The sequence below is a fragment of the Penicillium arizonense genome, assembly GCF_001773325.1.
Source record: "Penicillium arizonense strain CBS 141311 chromosome Unknown PENARI_contig015, whole genome shotgun sequence".
NCBI classification, from domain to species: domain Eukaryota; kingdom Fungi; phylum Ascomycota; class Eurotiomycetes; order Eurotiales; family Aspergillaceae; genus Penicillium; species Penicillium arizonense.
This window is the reverse complement of record NW_019173292.1, coordinates 227,088-240,896: the sequence shown is the minus strand read 5'-3', so window position 1 is coordinate 240,896 and position 13,809 is coordinate 227,088. Positions and strand designations below refer to the sequence as shown.

Below are 13,809 nucleotides of genomic sequence, written 5' to 3'. Positions count from 1 at the left end.
ATGTCGTATCGCGACGAGGGTGGTGGTGGGATGACGGGCGATTCGAATCACAGGAATGAAGCATCGCCCGCCATATACCGAAAAGGGAATCTTGCCGAGATATTGGAACTCACGGCAGTGACTGTGGCAGTGAGAGTGAGAGTGACGGTTGCGATCACAATCACGAGCCAGGGCAAGGGTTGCACAAGCTAAAGTGGGTAGAGGTTAAAGCCGGGATCTGACGATGGCTGCTTTGACGTCGGTCGCCTCAAAGCTGACTGCTGACTCGTCCCCACACTGCGTGGCGTACGTCCACAGGGATGCGGCCGAGACAGTATGCCGAGTCAACCGCGACAGAAGCTGAGAGGGGAAGTAATCAAAGTAGAAGGAAAGATTTAGCTATGAAACGCCGGACTCGAGGGGCCAGACAAAGCGGTAGACTTTTCCGTATCGAGGGGCCAGGGGGAGATCCCAGGGATGAAATTGTCTATTCAGAACGTGGCAGTGGGAACGTGGAGAGCCCGAGAATGTAAGATGACGCGGGGGACGAGATGTTAAAATGCGTCCAGACTACAGAGGACGTACAGGTAGGCTGCAGGTGACAGATAGAATTACAGGAGGGGCTCCGGGAGCAAGGATTCGTTAGTCAGCACTCCCCATAGATTCCAAAGTTTTATAGAGCATAGAAAATCCAAGGATATAACTAAGGTGACAGAACCTCGCATATGTAAATAATAACGCAGGGAGCGACGCACTGCAGATCTAAGCCGGGCAAGCCTGGTGACCTGCGCTTTGATCCTGTTAGGCACAGCTTGGGCCGAAGAGCCTGTAAAAGGCCAGAGTGGCAGCCCTGGAGAGGCTGAGAGCTTATGCGGACAGGGAAGAGCATGGTGCACTTTGGAATAGTGATCCTGTGCATGATCCAATCAGGTGCTGATGTCGGGCATTAGTCTGACATCTTACAGTACACAGCCGAGGGCCAAGGGTTGCAAGGGGATAATCTCATATCATATTTTATATTCAAATTCCATATCATTTGTAGTACTCTGTATCAGATCGTAAAAGTACCGTTTAATCGCTGTACATAACTAATCAACAGAATTGAATATCACTCGTCTCTCGTCTCGTACTCGTGCGCAAAGTAAAGCCCGCCCGGACTGTATTATATGAATGTGTGAACGCCAGTATGTAAATGATACAATAAATCACAACGAACCCCGAGACCAGGGGAAACAATTCCAGAAAATAAAAGAATAAAAAGAATACATAATGAAAATTCCGCTTTCGCTTTCGTTAATAGTGTGAATACGTCTCATAGTGCGATGGGTATCCCTCCGTAGGACCATGGGATTGCGCCCATGCAGTATTGCGCAGGCGGCGTTCTGAGAACATGTCAGTAATTTATACTTTAATTATACTTCACGCGCACCGGCGCAAGAAAGCGTGGGAACTAAACTCACCTTTTTCGAAATCGCGCCACCGCTTCATCGTAATCTTCGTGCTGTCGAACTCACCCTCGGCGTCGCCGTGGCCCTTGTCTTTTTCACCAGCAGTTTTGCGAGTATCACCCCAGCTGAAGTCGTCGAATTTCCAGAATGCGTAGGTTGGTAGGACGAAGTTCCAGATTGGTAGGGAGATGAGGTAGATCAACATCCACAGGACGTAGACGAGGCGGTGGGCGGTAACGACGATTAAGACACCAGGTAGACCCAGGATGAGGGCGAGCAGGACGAGAGGAATGACCTGGACTGGTCTTCTGACAATAGAGGAAATGACGACGTATATGGTGAAGGAGATGGCGGCGGGTAGGACCAAGGTTCCGACCAACTCGATGAAAATGACGAATTGCATGCTGAAGCAGAAGGTACCGCACAAGTCGCGGACCAGGACTAGTTCGAAGAGGTTGTGCACAGTACTGTTGATCCAGCGACGGCGTTGGGAAAGCAGGACCATGAATGCGTCTGGGACGACGGTCTTGCACACCGCTTGTGGGACGAAGATCTGTTTGCGCTTGGGGAAGGTCTTCAACATGAGGGTGGTCAAGTAGCGATCCTCTCCGAGGAGGAGCAGGTTCTTCTTGTGCAGGGTGTCGACTACGTTCTCGGAGTAGTGCTCGACGATATCTGGGTTTGCCAGGATGGGCACCCAGTAGTTCTGGCCGCCCTTGGGTGCTTTGATGCGGTACATAGTGAAACAACCCGGGAGACAGGTGACACCACCGAAGATGGACTCGAAGGCTTTGGCTTGGTGGTGAGAGATGAAGTACTCGAAGACTTGGATCATGGTCACCCAGCTGTCTGTCTTGTTGGCGATCTTCGTTTCTCCACAGAGACCCATGATATCAGGGTCCTTGACCATGGCTGAGACCATGTGTGTCAAACTATCCGGGAAGACCTTCGTATCGGCATCAACCATGAGAACAACTTCGTAAAAGTCTGGCGGTATGCCTGTGACATTCCACATGCCGTTGAACATCTCGAATTCGAGTTCCGTCATCCGCTCATCGAACATGACCTTCTGCAAGAAGGACATCAAAATAATCTGACTGTCTCGCTTGCCTCGGTTACCGGGCTTCGACTGGGTCGATTCCTGGGGAGTACCGCACTTGACAACTACCATCATGGGAACACGCTGCTGCTTCTCCAGTGGAATGACCGAGGTGTCACCATAGTCATAGAATCCAGTGTAGACCTTGGCCATGTTGTGTCGCTTGGAGCCGGTAGCCACAGCCACGTATGAATAGGGCTGGACTTCGTCGACGGGAACGACATGGTCTTTCAGCATGCCGAGCACAATGTCCGGTGTTGAGAACTCCTCTCCTTTACCCTTGATGACACCATCACAAATCACAAGAATTGTCTTGTGGCTGTTCGGGTAGTCGGTCATAGCAAGAGAATCCAGTGTTGATCGGATACCTTCTTCACCTTCTGAGTAGCAAGTAACCAGACACAAACTGTGAGCCAAAGGATAACCAAATGGTTGCCATTCTGGGGGCGGCTGGGGAACGACGGCTTCGTGAATGAAGCCAGCAGGACCAGGGCCCTCATAGTCTGTCATCAACGTGGAGTAACCAGGATCTTGCTGACCAGGAGGAACCAAGCTAGTCCGGCTGGCGGCAGCATTGTTTCGCGAGTTATCAGCGCTCAAGGTACCACCACTCCCGTTGTGGCTCAATTTATACATGGTGTCAGGGTTGGAGCTGGGCATAAGACGGGATGTCGAGTTCTGACTAGCCATCGTTACGTAGTGCGGTTTCTGTTTGCTGCCACCGCTGCTGCTCACATTGTAAGGGCTGGAAAAGCGGGAAGTGGTAGGCAAGAAGGTGGCACGTTTGCTAACTCGATCAGGAACGATCGGGTCCGCGATTCGGGGAGCTGGTCGGTAGATATCGTTGGACCAGTCTTCGATCTGTTGGTTACGAGTCCTGGCATCTGAGCTCATACTTGTGCTCTGCGCGGCAAATCTGGGCGCTAGGAACCATTCGAAGAGCAAGGCAAAGGCAAACTTGACGACCACAATGGACAGAATGAAGATCAACGACACGTAGAGCACGACCTTTGACGCGATACAACCGACGGTTTCAGTGTCAATGCTGCCCACTTTGATAATCTGTGCCAAGCACTTGCCAATCTTCTTTTCCTCTCCACTTTGCAGGTAGTAGGTCAGATCGACACCGCGAATTGAAGGGTTCGTGCGAAGCTCGTCAAATTGCTTCGGATATGAAACCTGGCTGCTGTTGAACCAAGCCAAAAGGTCGAGATCGAGGACGTTTCCGGAATAGATTGCAAGGTTTCGGCTCGAGTTCTTGGTGTCTTCCCAGGTGTAGTAAACATCTCCGTCGCTTGACAGGGTGTAGAAAGGTTCACGGGCTGACTTGCTGGTGTGACAAGCCCAGCCCAGGTAGTAATCGGTTGTCAGATTCGGCGAAGACGAACCATCCTGGTTGAACGGCGCGCAGGGGAAATACCACCCAAGGTTTCCATCAGAGTCCGTGGGGACACCACCATCCGGCTGAGCAGTAATCAAGCCCTTGCACGCACCATTGACCTGCTGGAAGAAGAAGCTGCCATCTTGTCCACCATACTTGTGTGGCAAATCGTAAAGCACATTCGTATCACCAGGAATCCCCTCTGCGGCACCGTGTTTCGATCCAGTCAAGTCGTAGGCCTTGCCATGGAAAATCATGTAGTTGGAGTTCACCTCATTGACCTTGAGTCGCAGCGGAGGCGAGCCACAAACAGTAGCAGTAAAACCGAAGGTTAAGAAACCGACAAAAGCAGCGATCATCAGAATGATGCTGATCAGGCCGATCTTCTCTCGCCAAGCAGTGCGCTGCTCCTTCTGGGGCATACCAAAGCAGCGCAGGACGAAATCAGGAATGAAAAACGTCAGGACCGCGCAATATGTAGGCCACAACTCGGGCGGACCGCTCTGTTCCATCTCCTTCAAGCGTTTCCTCTCCTCCACCGCGCCCTTCGACGACCGCCTCGATCTCTTCTTCTTCTTCGAGCGATGTCTGCTGGGAACCCGTTCCATGGGTTTGTTGACATTACCCTGTGCTCCGTACAAGCCCTCCTTGCTCTTTATATCCATGCTGCGCGAACTGTTCGTCTCAGCCTCGCCATCTCGATGGTCTAATAATGGATCGTTGCCTGTCGCAGAAGGAAAAGTGGACATGTGGTGTGACCGCTGGCGATAATGGTAATTGGGGTGGTCGGGGTCTGCTTTCCGGCGCTCTGGCTTCACCATGCTCTTTTTGCGTCTCACATCTCCGCCCCGCTCCATGCGCTCTTCGTCGGTGTCGGCTGCCCGCCGATGGCTGGGGTGTCGGCGATGGCGTCGGTGTGAAGGGGAAGTATTTGGGTCATCGCTGTAAGTGCCCGAGTCGATGTCCCGTCGTCGACGTCGAGATGGTTCGCGAAATGCACGGGCTTCCTCGCGCCGAGGAGAGGCCTTGCCTGGCCTCTGCGGCAAAGACATCTTTCTGCAGATGAGCCCGATGTCAGCCAATCCGAAACCTTGCCCGTATGTTTCAGAGTCCGTTTCGCTGTCGCACTCACTTTTATAAATTGCCGGTCATCAATAGCAGGTTGAATGGGGAAAACTGTTCAGAGTGTTGAGCTGCGGTTTGCCGACTGAAACATGTCAAATGCGCTAACCCGATCTTCGAAGCGACTCCAATGACTGTGTGGTAAGTCTCGAAGTCTCAATCTGAGAGCAGATCGAGATCTGAGAAGCTCTGATGCGAGAGATACGGTCGGCCTGTGCAACGAGCCTGGGGGTGGAGAATAACAAAGTCCCACCCAACGTCACTGGTCAGTGTTGCAGGTTAATAGCAAATCAAAAAGTGGAAATTAAGGAGCAGAAACGGAGGGTCAAAAACGAGGGTGAAGGGAAAGGTCTGAGACTGGGGAGAATGTACTCTGTACCGGGACCATGTTTGGCCGCTTTGTCTTATGTCCCCAGTATTAACTGCATATAATATTCTCTCTCTCTCTCTATTTCTGTCGCTAGGGGCAATAACCCGGGGCTAATCCACCCTAAACATCCCCTAAGCACCTCACCCACCAATCAGACCACTTTCAACCTCGGTCGGCCCATCCTAAGGGTCTTTCATTGGCGAAGCGACCCAATCCGAAGGGACTGGACTGCTACAGAGGGGAAGAGAAGCCGAGGGCTTATTTTTATTTCTTCGCATCACGGGGCTTCTATTTTAGTGCTTTTAGTGCTGGGAGCGGTTCTTTGCCACGCCCTAATTGCCACGCATCTCTGGTAATTCAAGGTCCCAAATGGAAAGAAGACATGGGATGTGATCTATGTGATGCACAGTCTTATGTCAACTTCAAATACGAACAATAGCATGTCGGTGTGGTCTAGATCTTGTCAAAGCCTTATGCACACCATCTATGCATTCTCAAACACAATCTCAGTGGCGAAGTTTGTGTGACTGGATTCAATGGTGTAACTCAAGCTGAGAATTAGATCCAAATGTATGTCCATACGATCAATAGTGACAATGATCAACCGCCAGTTGTCGATCCTTACGGCTGACTCCATTTCCCCAAAGCCTCATATGCGCCATATCGAATAACGTTATCCCCAGATATTACATTGTTTGTTTTATTCTTTTATTTATTTATTTTTCCTACTCACTGTACCAATCACGCACCCACAAGAAAAACGAACGTATCACGTACCACAAAGACCTACGATTTCGTTAATTTTTACCATTTGCTGATTTCTGACTCGGTTGTGAATTGAGAACTCAACTTGGCTTCGGATCTTACGGAATGCTTCAGACCAGACGGATCACTCAAATTCTCAGTCTCTCACTGAGTGCATGGTCCACGCCTTCCACGTTCTGTGGAATGAAGCACAGACTCCGATTATCGGATTATCAGCGAGGGATATCCTTTCGAACAAGGCATAGGATACTCACAGAATGTCGTCATTCTCTATGACAATTAGCACCGTACATTATACTTGAAGGCTATTGTTTATGCAGCGTAAGGAGTTTATAACCTATCGACCACGCCATGGTTAACGGGCCGTGCGAAACTTTCCCGACGAAAACAAGGTACGGTGAACTCAATCGCATCTATTCTTTTGAGTCAAGAGCCCAAGGGATAATAAAGGGAATGTAATTTCGGCTATGGCTTAAGCCTCTCTGTTTCGGGGGATTTGGATCAAGAGACCAGAGCGTAGGCTCCAGTCGCTGGTTAACCGCCAGGTACGCTCCAATAATGCACTTGGACTAAATAGTGTGATATACTTGCCACGCACTGTATCCGGAAAGATCGGATTAATGTGCACAACTACAAAAACAACAAATACACAAATATATGCTGTCTATGGCATTGCTAGTAGGAAGTGAGAGCTGGACCACGTTGATAAACATGCCAAGTCAAGTGTCTGATGCGGTCAGCAGATATTCTTAGATGGCATGTCTCGGATGAGTCTGATCGGTCGCCACAGCGTACAAATCACCATTCTTATAAGCTTACAGTATTGCGGTGAAGTACGGGGAAATAAAAACTGAATGCGTGGCGCGTAGAAATACGAATGCGCCATCTAATGGCCACACAACAATAGGCTCCATAGTTCATAAAACGACATCTGAGGGGATTTCTAGCGAACTGAGTGGGGGAACATCACTTCTTTGTCGCCCCTCCCTCGCTTCTTGGTCGTTTTACTGACTAACTTCTTTTTACTGATTTCATTTCACCCTTCATCTAACGTGAATGGGATCAGATCTCCCGGTCCACTCTTTTAACGGGTCCTTTCTCCACAGCTTTCCCCAGTTCGCTCTTTTGGTGACCTTCACTCGCTTCTCACCTCTCTCATCTCTCTCAGAATGGCCAGTCCTGTTCAAGGCGAATATCGCCAACCCCTGCCGAGTCCGCCGGCGGCCTACCTCCGATCAACACCTCCATTTCCTCCCGAATCGACTCCTCGAACCATCACGAATCGCCCCCAGAGCTTGAAGCTTAGTCGCAAACCAGTTCCCCCTGCACAGTCGGACAGATCACCTGTGATTCAAAACTCGCCCCGCTCACCGGTCAAGATCGATCATGGCGCACTCATCCCTCAGCCGTCCAGTGCACAAATTGAACCCCCGTACAATGGCCCCATCACACCCCAATTGGAGCTCCCCGAGTTCACAGACATGACGCTCGAGGATTCAGTGCAGCAGCCGCGTCAGAGCTGGAACCCTTCATATCCCCCGCGGAGGGACTCAACACAGGCCCCGCAGTACACACATCCGCACCCCTACGGACACACTCCCGCTAGCAGCGGGTCGTGGTCAGTGGTAGAGCCCAAGGAAGACGGGGGACACGGGAACCCGAAAAAGAGCGGCTCCTCTCTAGACCGCGAGGGTTTGAGCTACAATAGTTCCTCGAGGGGCAGCTTGGATAGCGTGGCGCACGCGTCGGACAACTACGAGCCTCTTGCCTACCACCACCAGCAACAGCCAGCGAAAACTGCAGGCAAGTCCGTGCCAAATCCCCCAGAGACCCCATCAGGATCGACAGACAAGCTAGCAGTGCGACGGTCGAGGCTGGCACGCCCTCTCTCGGCATACTCGTCCAACTCCGATGTGGGAGGCCACCGCCGCAATCTCTCCGCATCGCCGTACCTACAAGGCCGCTCCGTATCACGACACTCCACCGCATCCCCAGATACACGGCCTCTGTCAGTCATCGACCTGCTCAACACCTCCTACCCCCAACCAGGACCGTCAGCCGTCCAATTCGACAATTCCCGCCTCCAGGCCTCAGTCGGCAATAATGCCTCCCTCCTCAGCCACAAAGAAACCTTCGAAATGTACCTAGCAAACGTCAAAAAGACCGATGAGCCAACAGTCCTCTACGAATTCGCCGTGTTCATGATAAACTCCATGCGCGAAATGCCAGCCGTCGACCTCGAAGACTCAAGCCCAATCACCCGCGCCCGCCTCCTCCGCGAATCAAAATCTATCCTCCAACGCCTCGCAGACCGCAGCTACCCCTTCGCCCAATACTACCTAGGCGACGGCTACGCCTCAGGCCTCTTCAACAAAGGAAAAGAAGACCACGACCGATCCTTCCCCCTCTTCGTAGCAGCCAGCAAACACGGCCACGTCGAAGCCTGCTACCGCACAGCCCTCTGCTACGAATTCGGCTGGGGCACCCGCCCCGACGGAGGCCGTGCCGTCCAATTCTACCGTCAAGCCGCGTCAAAGAACCACCCAGGCGCAATGATGCGCATGGCCAAAGCCTGTCTAGCCGGCGACATGGGCCTTGGCAAGCGCTACCGCGAGGGTATAAAATGGCTAAAGCGCGCCACCGAGTCCGCAGACGCACAGTACAACTCCGGCCCGTACGAGCTAGGCGTACTCCACGAGACAGGATTCGGAGACGACGTCTTCCCGGACGAGGCATACGCCGCGCAACTGTTTACCAAATCCGCTGAACTGGGCCACGTCGAGGCGTGCTACAGACTTGGCGATGCATACGAGCACGGCAAGCTAAGTTGTCCGCGCGATCCAGCGCTCAGTATCCATTTCTACACGACCGCCGCGCAAAATGGGCATCCGCTCGCTATGATGGCGCTTTGTGCTTGGTATCTTGTTGGGGCGGAGCCTGTTCTGGAGAAAGATGATGGCGAGGCGTACGAGTGGGCTGTGCGGGCTGCGCATTTGGGCCTTGCTAAGGCTCAGTATGCTGTTGGGTATTTCACTGAGATGGGCATCGGGTGTCGACGTGATCCGCTCGAGTCGAATGTTTGGTATGTTAAGGCTGCTGAGCAGGGTGATGAGCGGGCTCGGCATCGTATTGCTACGATTAGTGCTGCGGCCGATGGGGTGCGTTCTAAGGGCTCCGGGAATGGTGGGAGATTGAGGAAGTCTGAGCCGAGGGCTCAGGCTCAGGTTCCAAGTCAAGGTGAGTTCTTGTGATTCGAGCTTTTTGGTATACTTTTCCTCTGACATTCTTTTTTAGAACCCGAGAAACCGAAACAGAAGCGTTTTGTCATTTTCTGAGTTCATCTACGACGCCATTTACGATCCCAACCCATCTCGTCTCATTCCATCTCTTTATATCTACTCACTTGCATCCCCACCCAGCCATTTCTGCTAGCTATTTCCATCCATTCCATTCAACCACACCCTTCGAAAATAATACATACATAATCAAGACCCAATCCCGGTGTCTTGCACTATCTTGCATATCCTCATGCCAAAGACCTGAACAGTCATTTTTTTCTCAGCGATCCAATCTCATCTTCCTATCTCGAACCCAGCATTCGAAACCCCAACCTTTGTATACCACTCTCCTTTCTGCACACTTCGCATATTCGATCTCATCTCGCATGTCACATTGGTCTTTGTTTGGGTTTCCTCTCATTTTTTGGTAGTTTCGTTCTTCGTGTCGATCCTTACATAGGTTGTTTTTATCTAGTGGTTTTTGGGGTTCTTTGTTGGTTTATGGAATTTTCAAATGGTATTCACATTTTGCATTCTGCATTTTGCACGCTTTTTCTATTTATATTGCAATACATATCGATTGGTTTCTTTTTGGTAGGTCGGTTAATACTAAGACGTCGTTATGATAAGCTATTATACCATCAAAGTTACATATCTGTGAAGAAGGTATGAGGAACAGCCCCGGTTACATCATATCCATACACCTTCACTGCAATAGGATTCGACGCATTTGAACAACAATGGTATACGATGTACACCAGAGTAATCACATTGCCATTCTCTGCTCGGAAGCAATCAACCTGCATGCCAAAGGCGCTAGTAGATCTCTGACAGTGGAGTTCATGCGAGGTTAAGTCTCGTTCCGACCTTTAATCCCACATGAGTGGATGATACCACCTGCAGCCTTATCTGGTGTACTTTGGGGCTGACGCCACCTGAAGTATTGGGGTCATAGGGTTTGATAACAGCCACAATGAGGTTGAATTCAATTGAATATTTTGTCGGCGAATTACTTATACTCTTGTATGCTGGATCTTCATAAATCATCTAATATTATTGCTCTGGTTTGGAAATATTGTGTAATTGTTAGTCTCAGGATGTGTTGTGTGTGAGAAGCTGGGTTTCTATCTGTGTGATGCGAAATTATATTTGTGCTATATAGGCGTAGGAAGCAAGATGCTTGCTTTTGGCTTCGAGGTCACTGTTGTGAAGTGAAAATGACAAACTATTCGTAGTAAATGTGTTGTGGTATGAAAGTTGCCGCTTGTCATTGTTGTAAGGTCTAGAAAAAAGCCATCCAGATCTTGGGATAGTGTCAAATGAAGCGTAAGGCTTGAACTCGTACAAGGCAAAGCCGTAAATCTGAGAAGTAATAGGCTGCCTTTGTGTTTGTCCTCGCGGCTGCCTCGGCTCACAGGATCTTGTTTACTTCTTCCTTTCTACCTCCTTTGCTTTTCCTTTTCCTTCCTTCCCTTTGATTCCTCTTCCTTGATCAACTTCACCACACACATCCCACTACTCGAGCATCTGTTCAAGATGATGAAGAATCGGGCTTTGGCTCTTACAGCTGCAGACGGCCTGGACAACCAAAAGCGTGTCCAGCTTCTCGAGATCATTGACCACTTCCGCGAGCTGGGGGTCAGCGAAAATGTCTCACTTCCCCAAGTACGCATTACCATGCCCTCTTTCTTCTATGACTGCATTAACTGACCTGATAGCTTGTCGTTGTTGGCGATCAATCCAGTGGGAAGTCTTCCCTTCTGGAGGGACTCACGGGTATCTCCTTTCCTATCGCTAGTGATCTCTGTACGCGATTCGCTACTCAGATTGTTCTCCGTCGAGCACTCGCAAACGAAGCGGCGGGGGCTAAGGTCACTATCATCCCTGGTATAAAGTCCCGACTGGATGAAGGTCTGACCGAGCGTCTTCTTGCTTTCGAGACGAAGCTGCCGGTCAAGAGCTTTGGTTATCAGGAGTTTGACAAGATCTTTGCCGCGGTCAGTATGATGCCTAAATCATACAAAAGTTTACTAACATCTGAGTAGGCTGCCCATTGCATGGGCTTACCTGACCCAAATGCCGATGACATGGAATTCCTTGACAAACGATTTTCGGACGACATACTCAAGATCGTGCTTTCCGGGCCAGACCATCGTCACTTTAGTGTGGTGGATGTTCCTGGATTGTTTCACAGTAAGCACACCGTGGAGAGTCTTGGGGGATATGCACTAATACAAAAAAAGATCCAACCAAGTTCCAAACAGAGGAGGATCGTGGAATCATTCCCGACCTGATCGAGGGCTACATCTTTGATGAACGGACCATTATCCTGTGACTCCACGCTATACCCAGGTTACTCAGCATTCATTTGGCTTACTTTCTTCACAGGGCCGTTATGGATGCGAGAAACAATCTTGCCAACCAAGAAGTGTAAGACTGAAGTTTGGTGAGCTGCAAAGTCGACTACTAACAGTCAGCAGGTTCTCTATGGCGCGCGATGCTGATAGAGCCGGCAAGCGAACCGTTGGAATCATCACAAAGTGTGATGTTGTTCAAGAGGGAGATGAAGCCGGGGTAAGTGACCTACTCAATATGTACGACCTAGACTAATATTGAGCAAGGTTTTGCGTATTGCCAAGAACGAGGACGAGCATCTCGCATACGGCTGGTTTGTCGTGAGAAACCGTACTACCCAGGAGATCAAAGAGGGAGTCACGATCGAAGACCGCCATATTAAAGAGCAACAGTTCTTTTCCTCCACAACTCCTTGGAACCAGTTGAAGAAAGAACAAATCGGCATCGCTGCACTGGGATCCTTCCTCGGGCACATTCTGTATGAGCATAGCCATTCAGAATTTCCAGCTGTTGTGGAAGAATTCAAGAAGCTTTCTTTATCCATTCAAAGCGAGATTGAGCGTATCGGCCTTTCCCGCCAGACCGTTTCAGAGCAGAGACAGTTCCTGATTCGAATTGCGACAGATTATCAGCAGGAGGTTGACAAGGCACTGAAGGGCAATTACGATCCTGGAATTGAGCCTCAGAGCCCAATAAAGCTTCGGATGCACCTGAGAAAGCTCTCTGAGCAGTTTGCTAAGTCTGTGGCAACCCGCGGACATACCAAGGCGTTTCGTACGACACGGGACGCAGTTGACGCCGAGTTCGGTGGTCGACGATCGGATTCTGAAAACATCTATGACTGGATTAGGCGTTCCTATCTCGAGTCTCGGGGCTCAGAGTTACCGGGAACAGTGAACCCCCTTGTCCTTGAGAATCTGTTCCGTGAACAGTCCACCCCTTGGAAAGACATAGCCGCCAAATATCTGGAAAATGTTAGCTCGGCCGTCAAAGACTACAACGAGATAGTATTGAAGATAGTCGTCCTTGACAACGAGGTCAGGGATAAACTCGCATTACTGATATCCATTCGCACGAGCGAGGCACATGGGTTTGCATGCTCCGAGCTTCTCACGATGTTAAAGGGCGAAAGAGAGGGAATTCTGCAAACAGCAAATCACTATTTTGCTGATACACTGTCGTCTATACGCCAAGAGAGAGTTTTGGCGAGACTGGAGAAGCAGGGTCTTCGTGACGGAGCCACTTTCAACATGAGCAAGGTAATGCACGGGGTACATCTCAGTAACGAAGACCAGGCCGTATTTGACATCCATGATATTCTGAAGTCCTACTACAAAGTGGCCGTCAAGCGGTTCATCGACAATGTGATTGTTCATGTCTCCGAACGACACATTATAGGGGATGATGGTCCCTTGAAGCTGCTTTCCCCGGGTTTGATAGGCGAGTTTGAGGACGCAAAATTGACAGAAATTGCGGGTGAAAACCTGGCAATCTCAAAGAAAAGGAATGATCTGGTCAGCAAGGCCGCACGCCTCAAGAAGGCCATGGATATTGCGAAGCAAGTTGCACTCTGATCCAAGACATTCTGTTCATATCTGAGGGCTGGAACAGAGGGTATGGACCAGGAGGCCTTTTCCCTCAGCGTCCCCGAGGTCTTTTTCAAGTTTCTTTCGTATCTCTGGGTTAAAATCTAATTGCGCTTTTCTTTTCCAATTATCAGACTTTGATGTCTAGTTGCTCTGTGTTCAGTAAGTGACCGAGTTTTGAGTCGCCATGTGTTGTATGACGCCATCGCAAACATCCGCAAACTCGGGTAGAATTAACTCACTGCTGTCCATGGTGCGCTTATTTTAAATTGACGGTGGACCTGGGGATACTCTCAAAGCTAAATTGAGACCTTTCTACGTGGTTATCACTGGCAAAGAACACCACCTCCTTTGTTTCAGGTGGGGGTTTCCCCGCCGGGGCAATTTCAGAATTGTGCCGATCAGTAATCCACTGATATCTATATA

The 13,809-nt window shown here is 50.1% G+C and overlaps 3 protein-coding genes across 3 annotated transcripts; 2 read left to right on the top strand and 1 right to left on the bottom strand.

The window, feature by feature from the left end:
• Positions 1 to 1,272: 1,272 nt before the first annotated feature.
• chsF (chitin synthase CHS3) lies at positions 1,273 to 4,959 on the bottom strand (the record flags this gene model as incomplete). Its single annotated transcript, XM_022633714.1, has 2 exons — positions 1,273 to 1,361; positions 1,440 to 4,959. 2 exons carry the CDS (start codon positions 4,957 to 4,959, stop codon positions 1,273 to 1,275), a joined length of 3,609 nt encoding a protein of 1,202 aa, XP_022486450.1.
• Positions 4,960 to 7,333: 2,374 nt separating this feature from the next.
• On the top strand, positions 7,334 to 9,499 carry chs3 (putative chitin synthase activator (Chs3); the record flags this gene model as incomplete). The annotated part of the gene is made up of 2 exons (XM_022633806.1): positions 7,334 to 9,401; positions 9,459 to 9,499. 2 exons carry the CDS (start codon positions 7,334 to 7,336, stop codon positions 9,497 to 9,499), a joined length of 2,109 nt encoding a protein of 702 aa, XP_022486214.1.
• A 1,479-nt stretch (positions 9,500 to 10,978) lies between these two features.
• On the top strand, positions 10,979 to 13,371 carry PENARI_c015G01252 (dynamin family protein; the record flags this gene model as incomplete). Its single annotated transcript, XM_022633685.1, has 7 exons — positions 10,979 to 11,107; positions 11,161 to 11,439; positions 11,488 to 11,635; positions 11,686 to 11,773; positions 11,831 to 11,872; positions 11,923 to 12,016; positions 12,064 to 13,371. The coding sequence occupies 7 exons, from the start codon at positions 10,979 to 10,981 to the stop codon at positions 13,369 to 13,371; spliced, it is 2,088 nt and encodes a 695-aa protein (XP_022486462.1).
• Positions 13,372 to 13,809: the final 438 nt, after the last annotated feature.